Below are 26,193 nucleotides of genomic sequence, written 5' to 3'. Positions count from 1 at the left end.
TGAAACAACATTCCCTCTTGTGTTCATTCATGTTTATGTGATGCTATAAATTAACCAGTAGGAAGAGATGATCGGTTCACGAGCCTCTTGAACTGAGGCGCTACAGCAATCTGTCACGACACATTAAAGAGCCACAAAACGGTTTTTATTGTTCGAATATCTTAAAAAATTACACAGTTTGAAAGCTGGGACTTTGTTTAATATCATAAGTAACCTGCTCTGTCTTGTCTGTCGATGTGTCGTCAGTGTCCTCTTTGCTCCGCGATGTATTTTTCACTCTGTGTGGCGTGACAGCGCCATGGCTTGTCAGACAAAGCAGCAGTAACTAAGGGGGGCGGGGCTTTGCGAAGGGTCAATTAATAGTCATTTTATAAAGGTTTGGACAAAAATATAAAATAAGGATAGATCTGAAACTGAACCTTGACCTTCAGCTTCCAGGTCTCATTCAAAAAGTCTCCTCAAAAATGACAGTGGTCCTTAACAGTCTACTGAAAACTCACATTCAGGTCTTGCTATGTGGTTTGGTTTTTATTTTCAGCCTTATTATGACCCTTTTTTGCTGTTTCAGGAATAGTTTTAAGTGTTTCAGAATTGCTTTACTGTTTAAATTTTCCTGAAAAGCCTATAATATAAAGGACTATTTAATGGCTGGCTCCCATTGTGACTTACCCTGCTATTGGTCAGCATGTTTTAAATTAACTGTATCTTGTTTTTCCTGGTCAATAAGAGTGAAGATATTCTTTTTTTCTTTTTTTGTAGTTAATATCGGCATGAAACGGAAGCTGCGGTATTCTTTCCTTCCTTCTCTATTTTGACTAGGGTTGCCAGGTTTTCACAACAAAACCCACCCAATTGCTACTCAAAACTAGCCCAATCGCGTTTCGGGGGGGTCCCACGGTAAAAAATCGCATTCCAGAGAGGAAAATCCACGTTTTTGGCAGGGTTCCCTGGTAAAATTCGCATCCCAGGGGCTAAATATCATGTTATTTGGGGTCACTTCAACCCGTGGATATTTAAAACAACCTGCGGCAACAGTGTAAATGTGGCCCAATTTGGCAACACTGACGTATATATCGAGGGAAACGGCTTCTCAAACAAGAAAAAATGTAGGGCGAGACTTGATTTTGTCCATGGGGAATTGATTGGATGGTTGGGTGGTTTGCTATTGGTCGATCTTATGTAAGAGGGAGGGGAAGTTATTTTTGATTAAAGATTACGTGTTGGCAAGTCTGCGGTTTTCCCGTGGAATTGGGCTACTTTTACACTGTTGCCGCGGGTTGTTTTTCATGTCCGCAGGTTGAATCGACCCAAAATAACGTGATATTTAGCCACTGGAATGCGAATTTTACCAGGGGAGCCCTGCAAAAAACGTGAATTTTACCACCCGGACGCGATTTTTACCGTGGGACCCCCCTGTAATGCGACTGGGTTAGTTTTGGGATAGTTTTGAGAAGCAATTGGGTGGGTTTTGTTGTGAAAACCTGGCAACCCTGATGAGGGCACATGGATTTTTTAAAGATAAGGATGTGCTTGAATAGTCCTAAATCTTTTGCAATATTCCCTTAAAAAAATTAAAAAACAAGAATTGTCAATTTTGATTTCATGATGACTAAGATTTTAAGGTTTCTGTCAACAGAAACTGACAACTGAAACTGAAAAATAAAGCCACCCTCAGAAACAGTAACTGGCATTTAAAAACGTCTGACAACTTGCCCTGATATCCACTATTTGGCTCATAAACAACACGATTATGGTCATGACGGTCATAACGATGACCTGGTTCAAATAATATCATATATTTGATGTCTTATTTAAAAGATCGTCGTTAATAATTCAAAATAGGCTTATCATCAAGACATTATACAACATTAGTGAATCTATATTTAAATCTAAAAACATTTATCACAAAATAACAAATATTGTTACTCTGGTGCTTTAAATGTACAGCGTTTGGTTGGTGTTTATTAGTCTGTCTTGCAGACTTTCCAGCAGAGTTTGAGTGTACCGGAGGGTGGCTGTTTTGCTCTGCTCCTGCTCCACTGCAGCTCCACCGCCCACCTCACCAGTCTCCGCGTTTGGACGTCGACAGCAGCGGTCGGTGTTGTTTTTTCTCCGGATTTCAGGTCTGACACAGTAGTGACATCCACGTCTAAATTTACCGCTAATCTTCATGGGCAAGGTGTGGAGGCAGATGTACCCCCAATACACCTACTATTACCCCCCTTACCTGCAAGCCAAGGTACGAAAATCAGATTTACCTCTTGTTTGATATCGCTTTTGTAGATGACTGCTGTGTATCGTGTTTTATTGGATTTTGTACGATATGGATCGAGTGACACTGTAGTCAGCGCTGCTTTAAGTTTGTAGCGCACTTGAGGGGATTTTCGGGCGGACATTTTAAATCGAGTTTTTATCAGATATGAACAGTTAAATCCAGATATAACCTAATCGTTGCTGTTGAGTACCATGAGCTGGTTTAAACTCTTTGTGGTCGTCGTTTTATAGCGTTATTAAATGTTTTGTCCGTTCTCTCGGCCAGTGAATTCCTGTGACATGACATCGCGCGCTGGCTGAAGTCAATCTCTGTGAACTCCAGCTCTAGTGTTGTTGTGATCGTCTCTAATGTGAATTTAGTCATTTATCATAGTTTATCAACTTGGGAATCATTGTTGTGCTTTGTAGTACAAAATAATCATAGTGTAATTGTAAAAAGACAAAATATGTTGTTTGTTTACACAGTCATTATGGTCGACCGATATGGTGTTTCATTGGGCAATTTTATGGGTGGACCGATGCCGATACAAAAATCAAAATTACTTAATTTAAATAAACACATTCGTTTTTATATATAAAAAAAAAAAAAAAGAGTATTTCCAGTGGCTAATGCAGATATCTAGAGATATCAAATTAATCATGTTAAAATATTTAATTAATATTATTATAATTTATTTATTGTATTAAATAATATTATTTATTATATCTAATAAATACTTATTTAAAATAATATTCACTCATATTAAATATTAAATCTCTCACTCTCAAATAAAGAAGAAAACAAAATATTTTTATCTGTTGACAAGAAATGAAAACTTTAAGTTCTTCGGCTACTTCAGCCAAGTGGGTCATTGGCCAATAATCTTTTAAATGGTGAAATAATAGCTGATTGATTGGTTTTGCTCATCTGTCACTACAGATATTCTTTTGAATTGTGCATTCTGTTTTATTTAGTGCAGACAGCTGAATATTTTGTAATTTTTAGAGAATTTGGTATCAGCCGATAACCTTTCCCAGTTGGTTGATTGGCCAAAAACATTTAATGTTTGTTGTTGTTGTTGTCAATTTTGAGTAAATATTGTTTATTAAAGTGTTTTTATTTTCAGGTATGTACCCTCCACTTTAGATATCAGCATCTGCCTTAAAAAATGATATTGGTTGACCAGTAATTTGAAAAAAAAAAAAGAAAAAAGATAAAAGATCAAAGATACATAAGACATGCAGCTATTTTAAAGGAGAATGTGAGAATCAGCAGAGGAAGGTTGCTGCTGTTTATCAGACATCACAGCTGATCAATACTGGGCGGAGTACATCCATGATGCCTGACTATGGATATGATACTAATTGGGTTTCATTTTTCAGAAGATAGTTCCTTCTAAAAACATGTCACATTGCACAAAGATTTATGAAAGCATTGATTTGTGACATAGAAGAAACATAAATCTTAACCACCACACGTTTTTGTCAGTCAAAGCATTGCAAGTTAAGTCTCAGTTAATATGGATGTGGATGAAAGTTCTGCTGACAGAATACTGTGAGATCAGATCTTGAGCTTTTATGCACTTGTCTCCAGCAAGGCCTCATATTTCACTCTTATCAAAGTAGTGCTGCACGATTAATTGTATTTTAATCATAATAACGATTTCTGCTTCTCTCGATTAATTAAAAATAATCATCGCAATATTTGCCCAGCTGGTTATTTTTATACTTTTATTTTTATTAGGACATTTCTGTTATCTTGCATTGGAAACAAGCCTCTATTATCTTTCCTGCTTGTGGTTGCCAGATGTCAAGAAAATATACCCCCCCCCCCAAACGGGACTTTTCTCTTAAAAGGATACATTTTCGGCCCAGTGTTTTACTTAATCTTCTCAATCTGGCAGCTATGCACATGCATGGTTGTATAATTGCATAAAATTATATATAATTATAAACATAATTTTTTTCCAATGAGTATAATCATGATTGTGAATATCAGTTTAACCATTTTCATGCAGCCCCATATCAAAGTCAATCTTACGTATTTCTGAGGGAAACATTTTAAACCGGACTTGATTTTATCCATCGGGTATTGATTGGATTGTAAAAATTGGATGTTATATGTAGTCAGGTGGTTGGAGAAGAGATGCAGAGTCGTTAATGATGTGATCCAAACAGGAAAGTTAATTCAGATGCATATCAAATGACATTTTGATATATATTGCAATGACAAAAGAGATTTTGTAGACTAACATGCACTGAAGAATCATGCACAATAAGACCAGCAAGTAAATTTTGATTTCACGTGGCTTTAGTTTGTATCAGTTGGCTCAAAAGGAAGAAGGATAACTGTCATTCTGCTGTGGAGGAGAGCCAGGGAAGAGCTGGATGGCACAGGAGACGCTAGGAAGCTTTGCGGTGTTGTTGTATAGCATGTTGACGACGTTGAGAAATCGAGTCCCCCCCAGGAATCGGGTCTCCTTTAGGACCCAGGTAGGTAATGCCTGATCAAACGTTGTTATCGTGATATCATAATTATAACCTGTTTCACTCTTGTATGTTAATTACATCAAGTGCCATGTTTGAAATATAAAATGAATGCCTGTGTATTGCATAATAAAACAAAATAGAAACAGATATTGAAAGCAAAAAACATACTTTATATAAGCTAAGCTAGCAGGCTAATCAGGTAAATGTATGCTAGTACATAAGCTAACTAAAAAAACAGTAAGAATGAGAAATGATTGATTTCACAACCTATAGCTTCAGTTATTAATTTAGAAGACATTAATGGCCATTATAACGCCTTTTTAAACAATTTAAATCATAACGTGATTTTACAGGAATTATAATCAGGCACTAAAAATACTATCCATTAAAAGTCAGTTGAACCAACGGGATCACTCGGGGTCCTAAAGGAGACCCAATTCCTGGGGGGGGGACTCGATTTCTCACCACACCGGCTGTATATACAAAAGCATCCTGAAACTCCAAATACTGCCGTACTTACAGCTATACAGGATAGAGTCCGTAAAACGCTCCATAAACTCTACAGTGAAGTGGCCAGAATAAATAGACCACATTTTTAGTCCACGCCATTCATCGTCCTTCATCTCTTATTTTTTGTAATTAGATTTTCATTTCGTGTTCAGCGTTTGTTTGTTGGCTGTTTTTCTATTTTTGGACACATGCCCTTGTAGGAGCTTGGAAGTTGAGATGCTTTTGTAAGATAAGCCTTGACAGGGAAGGGAGGAACGGCCTTTTTTTATTATTATTACAGCAGCTTGATTTCTTTCAAGGCTGAAAGCCAGCAGCTTTTGTCTTTATTTGAAAGCCGGAAAGGTAGAACACATTTATGTGGCGCTGTTTACAGCCTAACGTGCAGCTTAGACAACAAACAAATTATATGCAATGAATTTGAGTGCATTTAATTGTGATTATTGGTGTAATTAAAAGGTCAGTCTTACAAAATGTCAAAAAGATGTTTCCATCATATTATATTTAGGACCATTAAAGGGATAGTTCACCCAAAAATGATAATTTTGTCATTACTTGCTCACCCTCTAGTTGTTCCAAATCAAACAGTTGATGGCACCCATTGACTTCCATAGTATTTTTTTTTCCCTACTATGGAAGTCAATGGGTGCCGTCAACTGCTAGATGTTGGTTACCAACATTCTTTAATATGTCGTCTTATGTGTTTAACAGAAGAAAGAAACTCATACAGGTTTGGAACAACTTGAGGTTGATTAAAGGGTTAGTTTACCCAAAAATGAAAATAATGTCATTTATTACTCACCCTCATGTCGTTCCACACCCGTAAGACTTTCGTTAATCTTCGGATCACAAATTAAGATATTTTTGTTGAAATCCGATGGCTCAGTGAGGCCTGCATAGCCAGCAATGACATTTTCTCTCTCAAGATCCATTAATGTACTAAAAACATATTTAAATCAGTTAATGTGAGTACAGTGGTTCAATATTAATATTATAAAGCGACGAGAATATTTTTGGTGTGCCAAAAAACCCCAAAAATAACGACTTATATAGTGATGGCCATTTTCAAAACACTGCTTCAGGAAGCTTCGGAGCGTTATGAATAAGCGTGTCCCTTTAAGTAATGACAAATATTAAGTAAACTAACCCTTTAAGTAATGACAAAATGTTCTTTTTTGAGTGAACTGTCCCTTTAAAGGGGTTGTTGATAATGATTTCACTTTTTTAACTTTAGTTAGTGTGTAATGTTGCTGTTTGAGCATAAACAACATCTGCAAAGTGAAAGTTTTTTTTAAAGAAATAGCTTTTTAAGGACTACAACAAACGGCTGGTAGGGACTACAATGTTCACTAACACTAACCCTAAAATTAACATAAACCCCGCCCCCGAAAACACGCAACAAAGGGGGTGAGGTCATGTTATTGCAATACAGTACATAACACAAATGCAATAGCATGTCATAAAAGCAAGATGACAACATGACAAGTTATAACTGTAATTAAACTAAACTATACCTGTTCTATCTTCATGCAGCATATATTCTCTGGCTCTGTAGGATCTTACAACAGTTCCCACATGAGCAATTTATAGATTATCCTGACTGAATATGCTAATCAATGACTTTATGATAGTTAACTCCACATCAGCTACATAAATTCATCAACTAACCATTCAGAAACGTCCTGTTGCATTCCACATGTTGTCACTTCTTCCTGAATCTCTCTCTCTCACTGTCCGAATCAGGTTTGAACATAAAAGGCTGAACAGTTTCTGACATTTTCAGTGAGTCTGCGTGAGGTAATCGGCGCTGCTAACACAAGCTCTTGAAACTCCGCCCTCTTCTTGGGAGCAGCAGCTCATTTGCATTTAAAGGGACACACACTGTTTTTGCTCACTCTCAAAAAATGACAAATTTAATATGCTATAAACAATTACTTGTGGGGTATTTTGAGCTAAAACTTCACATACACAGCAGAGACTTATATTACATCTTGTAAAAGTGGCATTAATAGACCCCTTTAAGGTTTTTGCATTATGACATTATTTTCATTCACATTTCCTGCCAAATTCAATACTCTAATGCATTTGTAATATTACAGACATTTTGTGATTATACTAAATTTAATTATATTGTCATTGAACTGTGCAAACTGGCAATGAGGGTTTTTAAATAGCATGTGCAAAATGGAAATATAATCCAGAAAGTGTAACAGAAAGTGCAAAAAGTTGCATTGAGAAGGAGAAAAATTACAGTTGTGAACAATAAGAATAACTGTATCTACAGCAAGTTTTAGCAAGAATATAAGGGGAAGTAAAAAAATCCAAATGCGTTAATGGTAATTATGGGCGAATTTGTGCTTAATTGTCATGAGATTGATGTCACAATGCAACAAGTGTAAATGGTGTTTAAAAAGCTTAATTTCTTTGCATTTTGCTGTCAAACATGTTTTTGTGAGATTCTCCAGCATTTAAATGTGCTTGAGAATGCATGAAATGGACTAGGAATTATGAGAAGCAACTGAACTGTAACAAATTTATTCATGTTACATTTACAAGTCGAGGGAGACATGCTGTTGCATTATCACCAGTGCATAATTGTTCAAAAATGAGCCCTGCGTCATTAATAATATGAATAATAATAATTAAAAGGCACCAATTTTTCCACCAGCTCTGAAGTATTTCCATGGCTTGTAGGTGGGCTGGCCGTGTCAACATGAGCCTGTGATCGAGGGGTGGGTTTTAGCACATTAACTGCCATTGGACATTACACACAGAGCCTGCAAACAAAGCCTTTGTGAAGGGCCTTAAAAAGCCCTATACAATGTTTACAATACAGTCTGAAGAGTTGCCTGGCAGCGGAATGTACACAATTAACCAGCTCATTATGTGTGTGCCGAGCTGAAAGAATTCCAATTGTTCTCCTACGATAGTCATTCTGGGAACTTTTTGACATGAGGAAAATGAGGGACCAGCTCACAATAATAACCACCATGGTGGTGAAGCACTCTGCCAAGGGCTTGTCTCACAGACGCAGGCGGAGAGCTCGAAAAGCCCTTCAGCTTAACTGACAAGGTCAATGAGACCCACACAGACTCGTCTGGTATTAATAGACCTGCTTTGTTACTTTGTGTAAACAGGCAATTCAGTAAATGTGTAAGTAAATATGCGAAGATCGAATGGGGTAAAAATAGTTTTGCGGGGAGAAAGGCTATCTGAGTCCTGTCGAATAGTGCTGCGTGACCGTATATACTGAAATCTGTCAGCTGGTAGTGATTCTGCTATAGTGGAAGATATATTTGTGTGCGTATCAGTGGACAGGACTGTTTTATACCATTTACACATGGGAACGATGAAGGAAAATGGGGAAAAGCTAAAGCGGGTGTGACTGCGTTTCAACATTTATATAGATCTCAGTGCTATTTTGTCCATTTTTCAGAAAATTTGAATGTGGTTCATCCACGTTCATCATCAGAATTTGGAGACAAAACTATTTTACTATATAAAATAATATAATATATATGAAAGCGTTATTATGAAAGTTATTTACACACTCATTTTGAGTTTACAGATGAATATTTCACAGGACGGCGGCATTATTAATGCAAAAATGATGCAAAAATGATACTTCTTAATCATCTCGTCATTTTTAATCTCCAGATATACTCTGGAGAAATGTCTCATCTGTTGTGATCGTTTAAAAATGACATGTGTGGGTTTGCAGGAGTGAAATGGTGTTTTGTGTCATGCAAATAAACAAATGATATTAAAGTCATGAATTTTAGGATCTCATTTTACTGAATCTCTCTCAGAGCCCCTTTCCAATTCCAGTTTAGGCAAAATCCAACGCTAAAGGCCTGCAGCCTAACACGTCTAACATCCCTGTCTATACTGGATGCATGCGGTGCAATTGGACGAAACTAGATCATTCCCGTTATCATCAGAGAAGCTGTCCACGCTCATAAAGCTCGTCGCAGCATGCTGTTATGATAAATAAATTACACGTATCCACCTTATTTTTCAGTGCGGAAGTAAGGTGTTTTCTGTGAATGTGCAAAACTTCAGATTTAGAAAATGAGAAGAATATCAAAGTGCAGCAAACTGTAAAACTGTTTGCGCTACAAACCAGCGTGCTTATAATTGAAACAATAGATAATATGGTAAGAAATACCAGTTTGCAATATCAAGCAGCATAACAAGCTGTTTTGTATAGCTCAAAATAACTGGAAGCAAATGACACCGGAAGCCAGACGCATTAAAATGGCCGCTCCCTCTCTAAATTCTGAGCAGTGCACCAAAATATCTTCTGGTATGCTAATTTCTCATCTTTTTTTGATTGGACTGCTAATTAAAATAGCCTATTCAAAGTCAAAGTAATATTCTCTCATTTGAATGTTGCCAAAATCTAGATTTGAGATCATGTTTTTGACCAATTTGAAGTATTTGTTCCCCATGTGTCTTTTTCAAAATCTGCCAACAGCCTTGACAATGGGTAAACAATTTATTTTCAATTTTGTGTAAATATTGCGTAAAATCAGTTTATTTCATTTCCGCACATTTGTGCATGTCTCATTAAATTGCATCATGTCTATATCAGCATTATTTTTAGATATCAGCATTGAAAAACTCATATTAGGCCACAGATCTATCTATCTACACTCTGAAAAATAAATTTTTGCTGCTTTTTCAAGTTACTTAATTAAAATGAGCTAAATCAACACAATTCAACTTAATTTCATTGTGTTCAGTCCACTTAAATATATCTAATATTGAAGTTTACTTAATCCATTTGTGTTGGGAATACATGAATGAATTTTGTTGCTTTAACTGAAACTGGTCAGTGCTTGTTAGTTCCCAGAATGCATTGTATATAGCTGGATCAAGAGAGAAAATGTTGAAATTAGATGTTATTTTATGTGTTTTGCAGTAAGATGAAAACAGGGCATGATTGATATTGTTCAATAATGTTCACTTATATTGGAGTTGCCATTGTGGAGAAGAGTGGAGCATTTGCTAAGGCTGTAGATAGGCACTTCGCATTCAGTTGCTGCTTTGCGCTAAAAGTAAGCATTTAACATGCTTGTGTGTGCGCTATTGTTAGCTAATAGGCTGTTGACTACCTAGTACAGTCTAATGATTGAGTCACATAACACATATGAAGTTGAATTAAATAAAAGAACATATTGGATGGATGGATGGATGTATGAATGAATGATTTGGATGAATAAATCATGTCAGGGAACCTCACAAAATTCACTTTGAGACTACTTAATTGGGTCACTTAAAAATTACTTAATTTCATCATGTTGAAGTTACACGAACAAATTATATTTGTGTAACTTTATGTAAATTTATGTGGGCACTGGGGCCGATGTACACTATTAAATCATGTAAAAAAAATTCAGTATATATATGGGTCAATGACGGGTCTTTTTTTTTTTTTGTCCAAAGGCCTTAATAATAATAAAAAACAAAGATATGACATCCAAAGTATGTAAGTCAGTACAACTAGCCTAGATCTTTTTATTGAATCCAAAAGGTTTTAATTAAAATTTTCCTACATATAAAGGTATTTTAAAGATTTTGAAGTGTCAAAAGGTCATTCGGTTTTAAGGCCAATACAGCCATTTCATTTGTGATTAAAATATCTTAAAATGTAATAAATGTATATATTTTTATTCTGTCATGATTTTATAACATCATATATCAACATAGTGCAAAATGGTATTAAAATTATGTGTAGAAGTCATTGCTTTGTTATGAGAAAGAATGTCCGGAAAAATGAATTTCATTGATGTCATTCGGAGTAACCGATATAAAGGGACCATTTTGGATCAAGTCATGCGGTCAGTATCATGTGACAGGATGTGACATCATTCAGACACCTGCAAAGGACCACATGGTCATGAAGCAAAGTATCTAACTCTCTCTTAACTATTTGAAAAATTCATGTTTTCACTTGATCATGTCATTCGGTAAAACGGAAATTTTGGGTAAACTGAATTACTTTTTTGGTGACACATTTTGTCCATCTTGTAAAAAATGACAAAAGCAGAGTTAATTGATTATAAAAACCACATAATCTCATTGTTAACACTTAATAAAACTTCAAAATTAATTATATCTCTATTATATATATTTTTTTACACTTTTAAAAACCTTATTTGTCAATGACCCATATATATATATATATATATGTTATACATGTTATATATATGTTATACAAGCTGTACACTCACTACTTTACATTGTAGTAAAGTGTCATTTCTTTAGTGTTGTCACATGAAAAAATATAATAAAATATTTACAAAAATGTGAGGGGTGTACTCACTTCTGTGAGATACTGTGTATATATATATATAATGCATTATATTGGCCAACTGCTCTTTAAATATCATTAAAAAAATGCTACTTTCAGTTACTAATAACAGTGTTCCTACGCAGTTTGGAAAAGTATCGAAAAGTATGGAATTTGATTTGAATAATTTCCAGGTCTGGATAAGAATGTAAAAAAAGATGGAAAAAATAGTTAGTTTCCAGACTACTGACTATTCAGTTTTCTAAAATATAAAATTAAGAATTTCTAAAAATAAATGTGTTTTCATTGCAAAAGTTTAGCGATCATTTAGTGATTGTCGAACACGACTAAACAAAACGAAACTGCACATCTTCATTATGCAAAACTGTTCGTCCTTACCATAAGGGAGTCTCTAAATGAACTTCTCTTTTGAACTTCTAAAGAGTCTCTTTTGAGCTTCACTAAACGAATGTGCACGTGCCACTCAAATCAGCAACAGATCAGAATCAAACAATCATCTAAATCAGACTGCACTTCACTGTTTGGTGATCGTGCGACATCAAACCCTGTCAGAGGTGAATGTATGCAGGTTATGAAACGTTTTAGGTTTCTTCTCATCATGCAAGCGCATGTTATCACTAATTTCACTTACTATAACCACAATGAAATACCCTCAACATGACCTTTCATTTCTAATCTGTCGTGAATGAACTGGAAGTGAATACAGCCACATTTTAACACCAGTTTCCTTGACTCATTATTTGTTTGGACTGAAAAAATTAAATTTAATGTATATATAAAATACAAGTGTATATATTATAATACAAGTGCATACTGTGCAGTATTCAGCAAGTAGTAAGCTAGTGTTTCATTCCAAACAGTCCTGCACACATCCATACTCTCTCTCTCTCTCTCTTTCTGTCGCTGACTATCCGTGTGAAGAAGGCGTCTTCCTGTGCGACAGACGCACACACATGTAAACACGCTGCTTTCGTAGTGCGCCAGCGCCTGCCGCGATAAACTTGAAGCTGTCGCTGTTGACGACTACAATGTGGACCCCGCCAAGAAGATGGGGCCCCCGATTCGTGCCAGACGGCAGAGGCAGGAAGGTACGTAGGGCGGCACAGTTTCAACAGCGCAGAAGTTGCAACATTTTATTTATACTTTGCAAATGGACCGAGACATAGATACTCTGTGAGGAAGTCACAGGCTGAAATGTTTCTCCATTACAGCAGAAGGCAGGGAGAATTTCGAGAATGTGGTCTGGGCAAGTTGCGTACTCGCTTTAACGTGGCGCTTTAGAGTTGCATTGGAGTTCAAAAGCTTCTCCTGTTTTATGTGTGTTTTTAGGCACAGTAGCAACAGCACAGAAAGAGACCGCGTGTATGTGTGAGTACGTGTACGTTTGCATGGATTTATGCACATGCATGTGTGTTCACATGTTGGCAGGTTAGAGTGTGATATATAGTCGCTCTGATAGCCTGTGGGGGAGGCTAACGCTTTCCTCTTCATTTGTTTTCTCTGCACATTCAGCATGGACAGCTGTACCATGTCAAGCAGGGATACTTTAGGACTGATTTGTGGGCTGCTTTCCTGTAGGATTAAACCTCCTCTAGATTTTGTTAAACATCCTTGGTATTATAAACCAGCAGTTCTTAACTGGCTTTGCTTCTGGACTCAGTTGTTTATCATGCAATGTCAACAAAAATGTCCCAAAATTGTCCTAATTCACATTTTCCTGGTCTTTCTGTGCATGATATTCCAAAGGATAAATATTTGTCTTGGTAATCTTGTTCCACCTCTAAAATGTCTTTCTTGTTCGGATGATATCGCCAAGACCTTTTATTTCAGCCCTTAGTATGCATATCTCTCACTTTGTTTTACAATGCAGTCTGTTCCTGATGGATAAAAGCCAAATAACTACACTAAAAAATGCTGGGTTAAAAACAACCCAAGTTGGGTTGAAAATGGACAAACCCAGTGATTGGGTTAAATGTTTGCCCAAACCTGCTGGGTAGTTTTATTTAACCCAACTATTGTTTAAAAATGACTGTATTGCTTGCTTAAAATGAACCCCAAATATGTTGGAAATTAACATTTATTAATATGTTTAATAAATTAAATTAACACTTATTAATAAGTTTAATAAATAATGATTAAATAATAAACATTTATTAAATTGCTTATTAATAAATGTTCACCTCTAGTAATTATGTGTCTGATTTTTAATTTCCACCCTATTTTGGGTTCATTTTAAGCCAGCCATACAGTCATTTTAAACAATAGTTGAGTTAAATAAAACTACCCAGCAGGTTGGTTAAACAACCCAATCACTGGGTTTGTCCATTTTCAACCCAACATTTTTTAGAATGAAGATTGTGTGGTGGCGGGAGGCTCAGTTAACATTTTTAACACTCTCTTTAGTTTATCTAGAATGTAAATCGAATGCTCATTCACAAACATACTGCGTCATTTTTTATTTTTTTTCAGTGTCTGATATTCACGGCAATGAACTGATATTAATGTAAATCACTTTTGCCCTCTCAGAGAACAACCTTAAAGTGATATCTTCTTTTTGATGAACACAATCGGATATATAGCCTATTTTAAAATATCCTGGCTCTTCCAAGCTTTATAATATAGTGAATGGGGGAGCATGATTTAAAAAAAAAAAAAAAAAATCATCCATCCATCATAAAAATAATCCAGGGCTCCAGGGGGTTAATAAAAGCCTTCTGAAGCGAAGCAATGGGTTTTTGTAAGAAAAATATCCATATTTAAAACTTTATTAACTATAATAACTAGCTTCGGCCGTACACATCAATTTGTTGTGGAAGAGTGACCTCTGACCCGACGCATGACATAATGATGAACGCAGAAGTGCAGAGGATAGAGCAAAACAAATCACCAGTCACAAATTAGAAGTCTAAAACGATTATTTTTAAAGAGAAATATTGGAGGATTTCAATATAAGAGAAGAGGAGCTTGAGTTTGTTGCCCAGTCGTATTTGTTTGAAACGCAAGAGGCGTCTAAGCTTACGATACTCCTACATCCTGCGTTATACATCGCGTCATGGGTTACTCTTGTGGCGCAAGTCAACTTGCGCAGTATGCATACGTTCGTTTGCTGGAAGCTAGTTATTTTAGTTCATAAAGTTTTAAATATGGGTATTTTTCTTTCAATAACCCATCGCTTTGCTTGTTGATTTAACAAATGTTGACTTCAGAGACTTCAGGCCTGTTCACACCAAGAACGATAACTATAACAATAACTATATCAGCGTCCACACCAATGCACAATATCGTTCTGTTTATTCTAAGCGCGCGCTGCAGTTTTGTCGTCTGCCACTTTAAATGCTCGAGCTCTGAAAGAAGGATGGATTCTGATTGGCTGTCCATGTTTTTATCGTTCATCAGCTGCAGTTATCGTTAAAGTTGTGGTGTGAACTCTGCTATTGTTTTACAAGTATAATGATTTTCAGAACTATATCTTTATCGTTATCATTATAGTTGTTTGTGCCCCAGAATGCTTCCCTCCTCTATCTATTTTGGTCATGTGACTGTGTCTGTGACAAAGTGATGTCAGAGGATGAGCAGCTGATATCACTTGATATATTAAAAAAAATTTTTTAACTAATTTAAAATGCTACATTTTTTGTAATTATTATTTTTTGTAAATTTTGCATGTTTAAAATCTAGTATGGCCACCCCTTTCCTCGCTCTTCCTTTGTCCTTTCATTTAATTTTGCACTCTGACCCTCTGTTTTTGCTAAATCAGCCCTTTCTGTCACCTCATTTGCTTGTGACCGGCTGGCATTACTCATACAAACACGTACACAACAGAGCGAAAGGTGGCAGCAGGTCAGTGTCATGACCCTGGGTGTTCTTTTGAGTGCAGAAAACCACATTATTCCACCCCTCCACCTACGTAACAATTTAAACATATCCATATCAATTTGACTGTTTTGAAAATGTCCAATTGCATGGAAGTATTAGCAGAATGATTAAGCTGAGGGTCAGTGATACACATGGGAGCGTAATACAGTAAATGCTCTGATAGTAAACAATTGCAGGTCCCTATGTTTGATTATACAGCTTTATACTGTTATTTTGATGTAATTGCTGTTTTTTGTGTGTGAAAAACCACTTCATATTAGTTAAATATTTAATATTCACTTTTGAGACAGTAAATGATAGCTAGAGATTGTTGAAATGTTTGCTGCAGAGACATTAAACTAATCACAAGTTACGTTATTAAGTACACTTTTTAAAGAAGTCTCTTCTGCTCACCAAGACAAAAAAAATACAGTAAAAACAGTAAAATTGTGAAATATTATTACCGTTTGAAATAACTATTTGAATATATTTTAAAGTGTAATTTATTTCTGTGTTGCAAAGCTGAATTTTCAGCATCGTTACTCCAGTCTTCAGTGTCACATGATCCTTCAGAAATCATTCTTATATGATGATTAGAAACATTTCTTATTATTATCAATGTTGAAAACAGTTGTGCTGCTTCATATTTTTGTGGAAACTGTGCTACATATTTTTTTTCAGGATTCTTTGATGAATAGAAAGTTCAAAAGAACATTTATTTTAAATAGAAGGCTTTTGTAACATTATAATTTACTGTCACTTTTGCTTAATTTAATGCATCCTTGCTGAATAAAAGTATTATTATTATTATTTTATTATTTTTAAGTATTATTATTATTATTATTATTTTAAGTATTATTATTATTATTATTATTATTAAAGGGTTAGTTCACCCAAAAATGAAAATAATGTCATTTATTACTCACCCTCATGGCGTTCCACACCCGTAAGACCTTCGTTCATCTTCAGAACACAAATTAAGATATTTTTGATGAAATCCGATGGCTCAGTGAGGCCCCTATAGCCAGCAAGATAATTAACACTTTCAGATGCCCAAAAAGGTACTAAAAACACATTTAAAACAGTTCATGTGACTACAGTAAAGCTTCGAATCTTCATGAAACAGTGTTTTGAAATCGACCATCACTAGATATTGTTGAATAAAGTCCTTATTTTGTTTTTTGGCGCACAAAAAGTATTCTCGTCGCTTCATAACATTAAGGTTGAACCACTGTAGTCACATGAACTGTTTTAAATACGTCTTTAGTAGCTTTCTGGGCACTGAAAATGTTAATCGTCTTGCTGGCAATGAGGGCCTCACTGAGCCATCGGATTTTATCAAAAATATCTTAATTTGTGGTCTGAAGATGAACGAAGGTCTTACGGGTGTGGAGCGACATGAGGGTGAGTAATTAATGACAGAATTTTCATTTTTGGGTGAACTAACCTTTTAAATTTTACCAATCACAAACTTTTTAATAGTAGCACGTGAAATATGACTACAGTGACCTTTTTGGCCCATATTTATCTGGGGCATTTTTTTTTTTTTTTTTTGTGCAATTTTTATTTTTTGTAAATTTCTGATGCTGCTTTGATGAAAGATAGTAACCTGTGGCTTGCATTGACGTTCTCATGTTTGCTTTGTCCTGAATAGCAGATGTTTTCCAGTCTGATTTTTTTTTTTTTTTTTTTTCGGCACAAAAAAGGAAAGGGATGGGATCCAAGGGCAAAGATCTTATGCTCTCTGTGGGATTTTAAATGACCTATTTACATTCTAACTATCTGACGTAAACTGCTGTCTAAGCGCGATCAGGCATGGCTGGGGATTGTTGATACCACAAGGTGTTTTCAGTGCTTCTAAGATCAAATTTATATTCAAAACGGCAGACTGAAATCGAAAACTGATGAGCTCAGTGGAAGTTATTTAAGAAGACAACAGGAAATGCAGTGTTTAGGTGTGAGGACGTGCTTTACATTCATCACAGCCTCAGAAAGAAAGAGAGAGAGAGAGAGAGAGACGAAGAAAGACATGATGTGCTGTGTGTATTGAGAGAATTACATTTTTACTTCAAATTGTGTATAAATTGACTAGTTGCACTTGCAGCAGATATAGTGAATCTATAGTGAGCACCAAGTGCTCATCACATGCGTTCCTCCTTCACTAGCATTTAAAAGCATCCCATGATGCACCTCAGGAAGTCGGTTTATGAATGGAATCGAGACAAAGAAGAAGCTCAAATAAGTTTTTATTTGTGTCACTACATCATTCCCATACTTTCATTTGGATGATGACTTTATTATTATTCTAAAACAGGTTTGAATTAAGTATTCAAATAGGGTTGTTTCTGACTATTTCAAAACTTAAAAAGCAATGATTTGATACTTTTTTTTAAAAAAAAAATTATATAAATAAGTTGTCTTTGAGTTTACTGACTTCTAACTGACCATTTCTCTCCTCCATCAATCGCTGCCCGATCAACGTATTTGCTTCATGTCAAAATTATTTTATTGTGCTTTTAAATAATGCCAACACACAAAGTATTAAATAAATAAAAAATAAATGGACAATGTTTATAATTAAAATAAGAAATAATAGAAATACAACTGTTTATATCACTTTCAATAATGCAACAGTACCCTATTATTTTTTTTCAGTAAAACATAAACATGCTTTATTAAAACACTTAAATTAGCCCAAGGCCAAGCATATATTAAATTATTGTTCAGTAATTAAATTAACGAAAACAAAAATATCACTTTTTTTGTTATACAAATATGAATTTAGTGAACCTTGCCATATAATTCTGTGAACCAAACAAAAGCTTCAAAGACATTTCCACTATGTTTTAAACTTAAGTTTAATTTCCTGGATATAACACAGCTAACATGTTGATTGATGTGATTATTTAAAAACATTTTATATGAGATAGATATTGGTATATTACCATTATTTAGATTTTATTTCCACATGTGAATGGAACACTTATTTGTTTTTTGGACACATGTTTTTTTTTTTTTTTTTTTTTTTTTTTAATTTTGTTGTAACCAACCCAACACTTTAGCTGTTGCTGTCATTCATTTTTTAAATATAATTTCAATATACACTAAATATTTGGATTTTTAATAGCATTTAAAAATATATATCTTTCTTATGCTAATATTCAGCTGCTTAAGTGTACTTAGCCTGTGGTGAATTTTTGCTAAAATGCAGGGTCGTTATGTTAACATTTTAAATGGGCGAGGTGGTGCTCATTGGCGTCCCCTCCAGCTGGTGGCACCCTAGGCAGCCGCCTTAGTTCACCTATGCATAGAAACGGCCCTGAATTCAGCCAGATATCGAAGACTTGACATCAGTAGCACAGAAACATCATTGATTTGCTTGGAAACAGATTTTGGTGTTTTATGCATTTGAAATTTAATGTCATCATTGCACTGGATTAATTCTTAAATCTTGTTGTTGTTGAGGCAGATTTAGTTTAGATGTGACCCAGTGGATATTCAGAAATTGTTGTTGTTGGGTTTTTTTTTCATTTCGTATTTGTTAATTTCATTGCCAAGCCCATATCTGAATTCTTGTTTCTGATGAATAACCATAGGATTCTGCAGGATTAAGTTTGGGAACTCCTTTTCTTTGACTGGTAATATTTCTGGTAGAATCGAATAATTATGGAGCCTCGCACATGACATGCAGGAACAAAATATATTAGGCTAAATCATGCTCATGATTTAGCAAATCGAGGGAACAAAATAGTAAATCACGCACACGATTTAACAAATTGAGGGAACGAAATAGTAAATCGCACGCATGATTTAGCAAATTGAGGGAACGAAATAGTAAATCGCGCGCATGATATAGCACATCGAGGGAAAGAAATAGTAAATCACGCACAGGATTTAACAAATTGAGGGAACGAAATAGTAAATCGCATGCACGATTTCGCAAATTAAGGGAATGAAATAGTAAATCGCACGCACTATTTAGCAAATCGAGGGAACAAAATAGTAAATCACGCACAGGATTTAACAAATTGAGGGAACGAAATAGTAAATCGCATGCACGATTTCGCAAATTGAGGGAAAGAAATAGTAAATCGTGCACACAATTTAGCAAATCGAGGGAACGAAATAGTAAATCACGCACAGGATTTAGCAAATCAAGGGAACAGAATAGTAAATCGTGCGCACTATTTAGCAAATCGAGGGAACGAAATAGTAAATCATGCGCAGAATTTTTTTTTTTTCCTGCATGTCATGTGCAGGGCTCCATAAATAATAATAATAATTCTAATAATAATAATAATAATGTTTTATTTAAATAGCTTTTAATATATATTATGCAATTAAATGTAATATATGTATGTATATATAAAAAATACATTTAATTTATTATATTATACATTAAATGTAATTTAATACAGTTATTTTTATAATTTATTTTATTTATAATTTATTTTAATTTATTTTATTATATGTAATATCATTTAATGAAATTAATTACAAAAAGTAAAACATTCACAGTGGAACTGTTTAATTGTCATGAAAATAATGTCACAATGCAAAGACTTAATGTTCCTAAAAATATTCTTCATTTTCTTTATTTAAAATATAATTTCTGATTTATTCCTTCTTTTTAAAAGGTTAAAGGGTTAGTTTACCCAAAAATGAAAATTATCCCATAATTTACTCACCCTATTTTTTTTTTTTTTTTTTTTTTTTTTTTTAACAAAAACGCATCGCTTCACTTCAGAAGGCCTTTATTAACCCCCCAAGAGCCGTGTGGAGTACTTTTATAATGGATAGATTTTTTGGGCTTCAAAATCTTGGTTACTATTCACTCCCAGAATATTTTTTAATATAACTCCGATTGTGTTTGACTGAAAGAAGAAAGTCATATACACCTAGCTAGGATGGCTTAAGGGGGATTAAAACATGGGATAATTTTCATTTTTCGGTGAACTATCCCTTTAAGTGTGACCTGAACATGTTTTCACGGGATTTACTCCTACTACACCCATTGAGGAGAGTCAGCTTACATGTTGTAGCTCTTCCTGCAATCACATAACATGGAATAACTAAAATTTTTTTTTTTTTTTTTTTTAAGAATATATCCATCTATATTTCATTGGCATTGATTTTTATGTCATTTACACTCAGTTTGGCTTCTCGCTTTTAAACACATAAAATCAGTCCATATAGCACATATGAAATTGTAAAACCACAAAACCTGATGGCCTCACTCAGGAATGTGAAGTATGTGAGCCAAAGGAAACCAAGAGCAGCCAAAGGGGGGGTGGATGTAATGTCATATCCTCTTGCTCAGAAACCGGAATGTTGTGCACTTTACATAGTGCATGTAAATGCGTACATGCCTACTTCACATGCAGTCTGCATTGTTATTTGAGTGAAGAGGCTGTTTGTGAGGATTTTAAGTGTTGTTTGTGTGCACGTCCCCCCCTCCAAAGAGAGTGCAGTGGTTTCTTCCATAGTGGGAGGTGTAGTTTTGTGGAGAAGTCACCGCAGATCAATGAACTGAGCGGAACAGACGGGCTGGGCAAGCCGACTACAGCGACCGTCCGTGGGATATATGCTGCTCACCCTTCCGCAAGACATAATATTTCTCCCCCGCGACAATTCGGTGTTAAAGATACGTCAAAGTGAGACTATATGACAGCACTGCTCGGTCTCTATGGTTGATAGAGCCACAAACACAACTTTACCCTCCTGGATACACAAGAACATACGACATAGAAGCATTCGGTAGAAATTTATTCATCCGTCAGTGGATATTCGGTTGTTGAGGATGATTTTTGCAAATTCTGGCCACACAGTGAGGACGTCATATAATCGTAAACAGGTAAACATCTTATTTCACTTTAATTGTGGGCCTGTTTTTTTTTTTTAAAGTGGGGCTTTAAAGTCTAAATGTGTTTGTGGAAACTGTTACAGTGCATTTTGCACTTTTATTGTAGTAGTAATAATGACAATAACCAAAATAAATATGATGATTGACTTGTGATGATCGACAGAGTAGTGTCCAAAAGCAGCACTTCCATGAAACTAATCCATAAAGAATAGCTGTCATTTGTTCCCTTCCAATCAAATGCACGACTCCGATGGGTGTGTTTTTGTTGTGTTAGCTTTTAATTTTATTGTGTTATAGCAGCAGCTCATTCACAATTTTATCACACCTTTCCCCCCTCCTAATCAAACCCGTCCCACGAGTTTAAAAATAGGCCTCTATTTGAACAAGTTTTTGCGTGTCTCATGCACGTCACTGCATTTTCGTCTGATGGCAATATACATTCACAGCCCTGCCTGCCTGCTCTGATGGACGGTTTGGTTTCAGTGGTTAATCTACTTTACCGACCTGTAATGGTCAAAAGTCACAGTGCTGAATTAATGCACCTTGTGTGACACTCTTCATTAAAGCCTTCTCTAATCTCACACCATGCATTTCACATGTACCATCCTGAACATGTCCAAGCCATATTTCAGCCTTGTTTTGCATAAAGAAAATGACACAAGATGGAAGCATTTGATGGAAATGTATTCATCTATCAGTTGTTGAGATTGATATTTGCAAATTCTCGTGTTTATATGTTCGGTTTTTAAAGTCTTATGGGTGAAACCTGTAAAAGTACATGTTCGAGACAAATTTCAGCCTTATTTTTAGATTTTGCATAAAGAAAATGACCAATTTCATGACAAGAACGTACAAGATATAAACATTTGGTGGAAATGTATTAATCCATCGGTTGTTAAGGATGATATTGGCAAATTCTGAAAACGGGTATATTTGACTTTATTTGTGGCCCTTGTGGTTGTATGTTCAGTTTTTTAAAGTCTTTTGAGGGAAACCTGCAAAGAACATGTTCAATTCATATTTCAGCTGTATTTCTGGATTTTGCATGAAGAAAATGACACATTTTCATGACAATTAAATATTATTATATACATATAACATTAATATGTCAATAATATTTATATATATATATATATATATATATATTCAAGACAATTAAGCCCATTTCCCTCTCAAATTCTCATTACTTTATTGCAAAAAACTATATATATTTGTGAAACATTTATATTTTATGCAAGTATTTATTGTAACTAATTTAAATGACTTTTTTACTGCAATGCATTAAAACATTAATATGTCATTGATATATATAATTTCATGACAATTAAGTCCATTTCCCTCTCAAATTCTCATTACTTTAATGCAAAAAACAATGTGTGTGTGTGTGTGTGTGTGTGTATATATATATAATTTGTGAAACATTTACATTTCATGCAAGTATTTGTTGTAAATGAACTTTTTTTTACTGTAATGCATTAAAGCATTAATATATCACATTAATTAAAATTAAGAGTAATGGGAATTACGAAGAAGCTGAAAAGTAAAATGTCTGCAATGTCTGCAAAAATGTGTATAATTGTCATGAAAATAAAATCTCAATGCCTTTAATTTAATATAATATTTAATATGATTTTGGGGTCAGATGTGTTTCATGTGATTCATAACTCTGAGGTCGGTGAAGATGGTTTTAGGTGACCTTGTCATATCAGCACATCATGTTGCGATTAGATAGTCTTGCCATTTCGAGTTGCAGCATCTGCAGAAGCCTTGTTGCGATTCTTACGCTTTTATTGCATCTCCTAATGATGAAATTTTATTTATCAGCAGCATGCTGAGAGATTGACCTCTTGATAGAGGAGGAAGGAGAAGGAGGGTGAAGAGGAAGGGCTTGATAGTCACTCAAGAGGATTATGCATATATTCATAGGCCCGTTCAGCAGCAGAGCAGGATCTCTCGCAGGGCGAGGGCGGTTACTGGAAGTTCAGCGTATTTCCAGCACGGATATGATGGGCTGACTAGGTCTGCGGTACTCTGATAAGAAGCCAGTCTCTCCCCGCAGAGCTGAATAGTCAAACAGATGTGAGATACAAACAAGCTTTGAGTTCCTAAGAAAAGCCCGTTCCACTCTGGGAATGTGTGGGTTTCAGTCAGGGCAGAGGACCTTCGAGGGGAAACACTGGCTTCTCGTCCTCAAAGATGTTCTTTGTCCGCTTGTAGGCCCTGTTTGTGCCTCATTTCCTGTTTGCACGGCTGTTTCTCCAATGCAAAGATCAGATGAGTGGCCTTGTTTTGTTTTTGAGGTCTGTCCTGAAGTCATGGCCTGAAAAATCCGACTATTTTCTTGGAAAGGGCGTGTTGTTGTGGTGTCCGATATGTGATTATTAATTCTAAATGAAGAAGTAAACAGGAAGAGCTGCTTTATTTTGCATGAATAAAGGTTTAGAATTTAGGATGTCAAAATGTGATGCTGTTAAACTATTCATCCTGTGAGCGTTTAAAGAGATTAGCACGCTTCAAGGACTTCCCGCTTGACCGGCAACGTGACTAACTGTGCTGTTTTCCAGTGTATCCTCTCAGAACACTTGACTAATAGCATAAAGTCATTGTGCGTTACAGGATGACGAGTTTATTTTCATCTAAAATAGAAACCAGGGGCGTTTTCTCCAAGGCCAGGGAAGCAGAGCCTTCTCAGAAAAAACTGAATGAGAATCAGCAGTACTAGAACAAAGCAAAAGCAATATTGTGTAATGTCACATTGTATAGTATTTTAATTACCCCTTTTTTCACTGTGATACAAATAAAGCCTTCCTTTAGCTTTTTACATTTTCATTAAGCTCAAAAAGCATGACATGAATGGAGAAATACATGCTAAGAGTGACAGAAAATTAACTTAATTTAAACTTGAGAAATAACTTTGGTGTGACTTAAAGGATTAGTTCAAATTTCCTGATAATTTTCTCACCCCCATGCCATCCAAGATGTTTATGTCTTTCTTTCTTCAGTCGAAAATAAATTAAGGTTTTTGAGCAAAACATTTCAGATTTTTCTCCATATAGTGGACTTCAATAGGGTACAACGGGTACACTTTCTTTGTACGTTGAATACGGAAGGTGGTCTGGTGGAAACTAGATATTTTACTTCATAACTTGTTAAATATGGATATTTTTTTTACACAAATGCATTGCTTCGCTTCAGAAGGCCTTTAGTAAACCCCTGGAGCCGTGTGGAATATGTTTATGATGGATGGATGTGGATGGAAGCACTTTCTTCAGCTCCTACTCGTGAACCCTGTTCACTGCCATTATAAAGCTCGGATGCATCAGGATATTTATTAATATATCTCTGATTGTGTTCATCAGAAAGAAGAAAGTCATATACACCTAAGATGGCTTGAGGGTGAGTAAAGCTTAGGCTAATTTTCATTTGAAAGTGATCTAATCCTTTAAATGTTCAGTATCAGTAGTGTTGGAGGAATTCATATCAGGGCAGATTTAGTGTTGCTAGTGACCTTTAATAATCCACCGCCTTCTTTTTAAACTCGAGCTTGTCTTATTTATCCAGTCTTTACGCAGCTGCATTAGACAATGGCAGAAAGAGCTGCCAAAAGATTGCCAGGCCGTTTCAATAGGACATTGACTCTGTCCTGACCCCTAAATGCTGTCTTTGTTATGTGGACCTTTTAATGAAATGATATTTTGTTCGGCACTACTGGATTTCATGGAGCTCAGATCTGTAGTTTTCAGCGCCTGCCAATCTGCTGTCTCTGCTTTTGTGGGGGATTTGGTTCACCTGAAAATTAAAGTTTAGTCATCATTAGCTATGTTTCCATTCAAAGTTGTGAATTTAACTTATGCGCAACATTGGAATATCGCATAAAACGTTTGCGAATAAAGCACCGTTTCCATCCAGTGAGTCGAAGAGAACAAAATCGTCACTTACTGATAAACTGCCGCTAAATATCACTAAGAAAAATAGAAGTTGCTGCAGAGAAGTTACTGTACATAATAATTCACGTATATAATAAATAACTTGCAGACGAAATCCAATAAATGTGGTTATCTATTGCTTTCGGAGGCGGATGTTTGGGAACACAATGAGACCGTTCTGGGAGGTAATTATACCGAATCACTTTGACGACAGACTTTGCTCAGGCATTTCAGAATGACCAAAACAGCATTTTCGAGATCGGACTGCTGATTGGTCCAGTTATGCCATCCCATTGCACCAAGTCATGTCTTTTTTGATGTGCATCAAACAATTTATTCGGTAAATGTGTTTCCATCGTAGTTTATGCACACGTTTTCTTATCAGATAAAAAAATGTATCCGACTCAATTGATTGCATACTTTTTTTTTAATGTGCATTTTTAGAATTTATGCACATCTTGGCATTTCCATCCAAAGTTTTTTTTTAATGCGATATCCCAAAGTACGCATAAAAAAAAGACAAAAGACATCATAAAAGTAGTTCATATGACTGCTATGTTTTGAGAGGTTTCTCAGTGAATGACTTAAATTTCAGTCTATTCTTTAGACAACGCTTTCAAAAATAGTGCATAAATCATATAAACTACTTTAATACATGGTCCAAGCAACTTGGAGGTAAGTAAATGATGAAAACATTTTATTTTTTAGGTGAATTGCTCCTTTTAAATGCGAGTCAAAGTGGAAATATTACTAATAGATGTAAACAGAAGTGCTCAGAGACGGCATAGTATGAAATAATATTCATCTAAATAAACCCATGGCACTATTCCCAATATTTAATTTGACTTATACGCCTCATATCCAGTACAAATAATGTAAGCTATTATATGAGAGTATTTTACTCTCAAATGAAAGTCAAGCTCAGCTTGCATTTGCATATAAATAACATAATGCAGATCATTTTTAAAGTTGATTTTCCTCCG

The 26,193-nt window shown here is 35.3% G+C and overlaps 1 protein-coding gene across 3 annotated transcripts in view; it reads left to right on the top strand.

Moving 5' to 3' along the window:
- Positions 1-1,980: 1,980 nt before the first annotated feature.
- Positions 1,981-26,193, top strand: part of LOC127518359 (RNA-binding motif, single-stranded-interacting protein 1) — an 85,325-nt gene continuing 61,112 nt past the window's right edge. The window contains exon 1 of one of the 3 annotated variants that reach the window (XM_051904932.1): positions 1,981-2,239. In XM_051904932.1, coding sequence (XP_051760892.1) covers positions 2,171-2,239 — 69 coding nt within the window. In that variant the 5' untranslated portion in view covers positions 1,981-2,170. Of the gene's footprint in view, positions 2,240-12,493; positions 12,655-20,867; positions 21,276-26,193 lie in introns of those variants that run through there. The other 2 variants (XM_051904934.1, XM_051904935.1) reach the window with 2 other exon arrangements.

Source organism: Ctenopharyngodon idella, chromosome 9 (assembly GCF_019924925.1).
Source record: "Ctenopharyngodon idella isolate HZGC_01 chromosome 9, HZGC01, whole genome shotgun sequence".
Taxonomy (NCBI): domain Eukaryota; kingdom Metazoa; phylum Chordata; class Actinopteri; order Cypriniformes; family Xenocyprididae; genus Ctenopharyngodon; species Ctenopharyngodon idella.
Note: the sequence above shows the minus strand (reverse complement) of the source record. Positions and strands in the feature narration are given on the sequence as shown.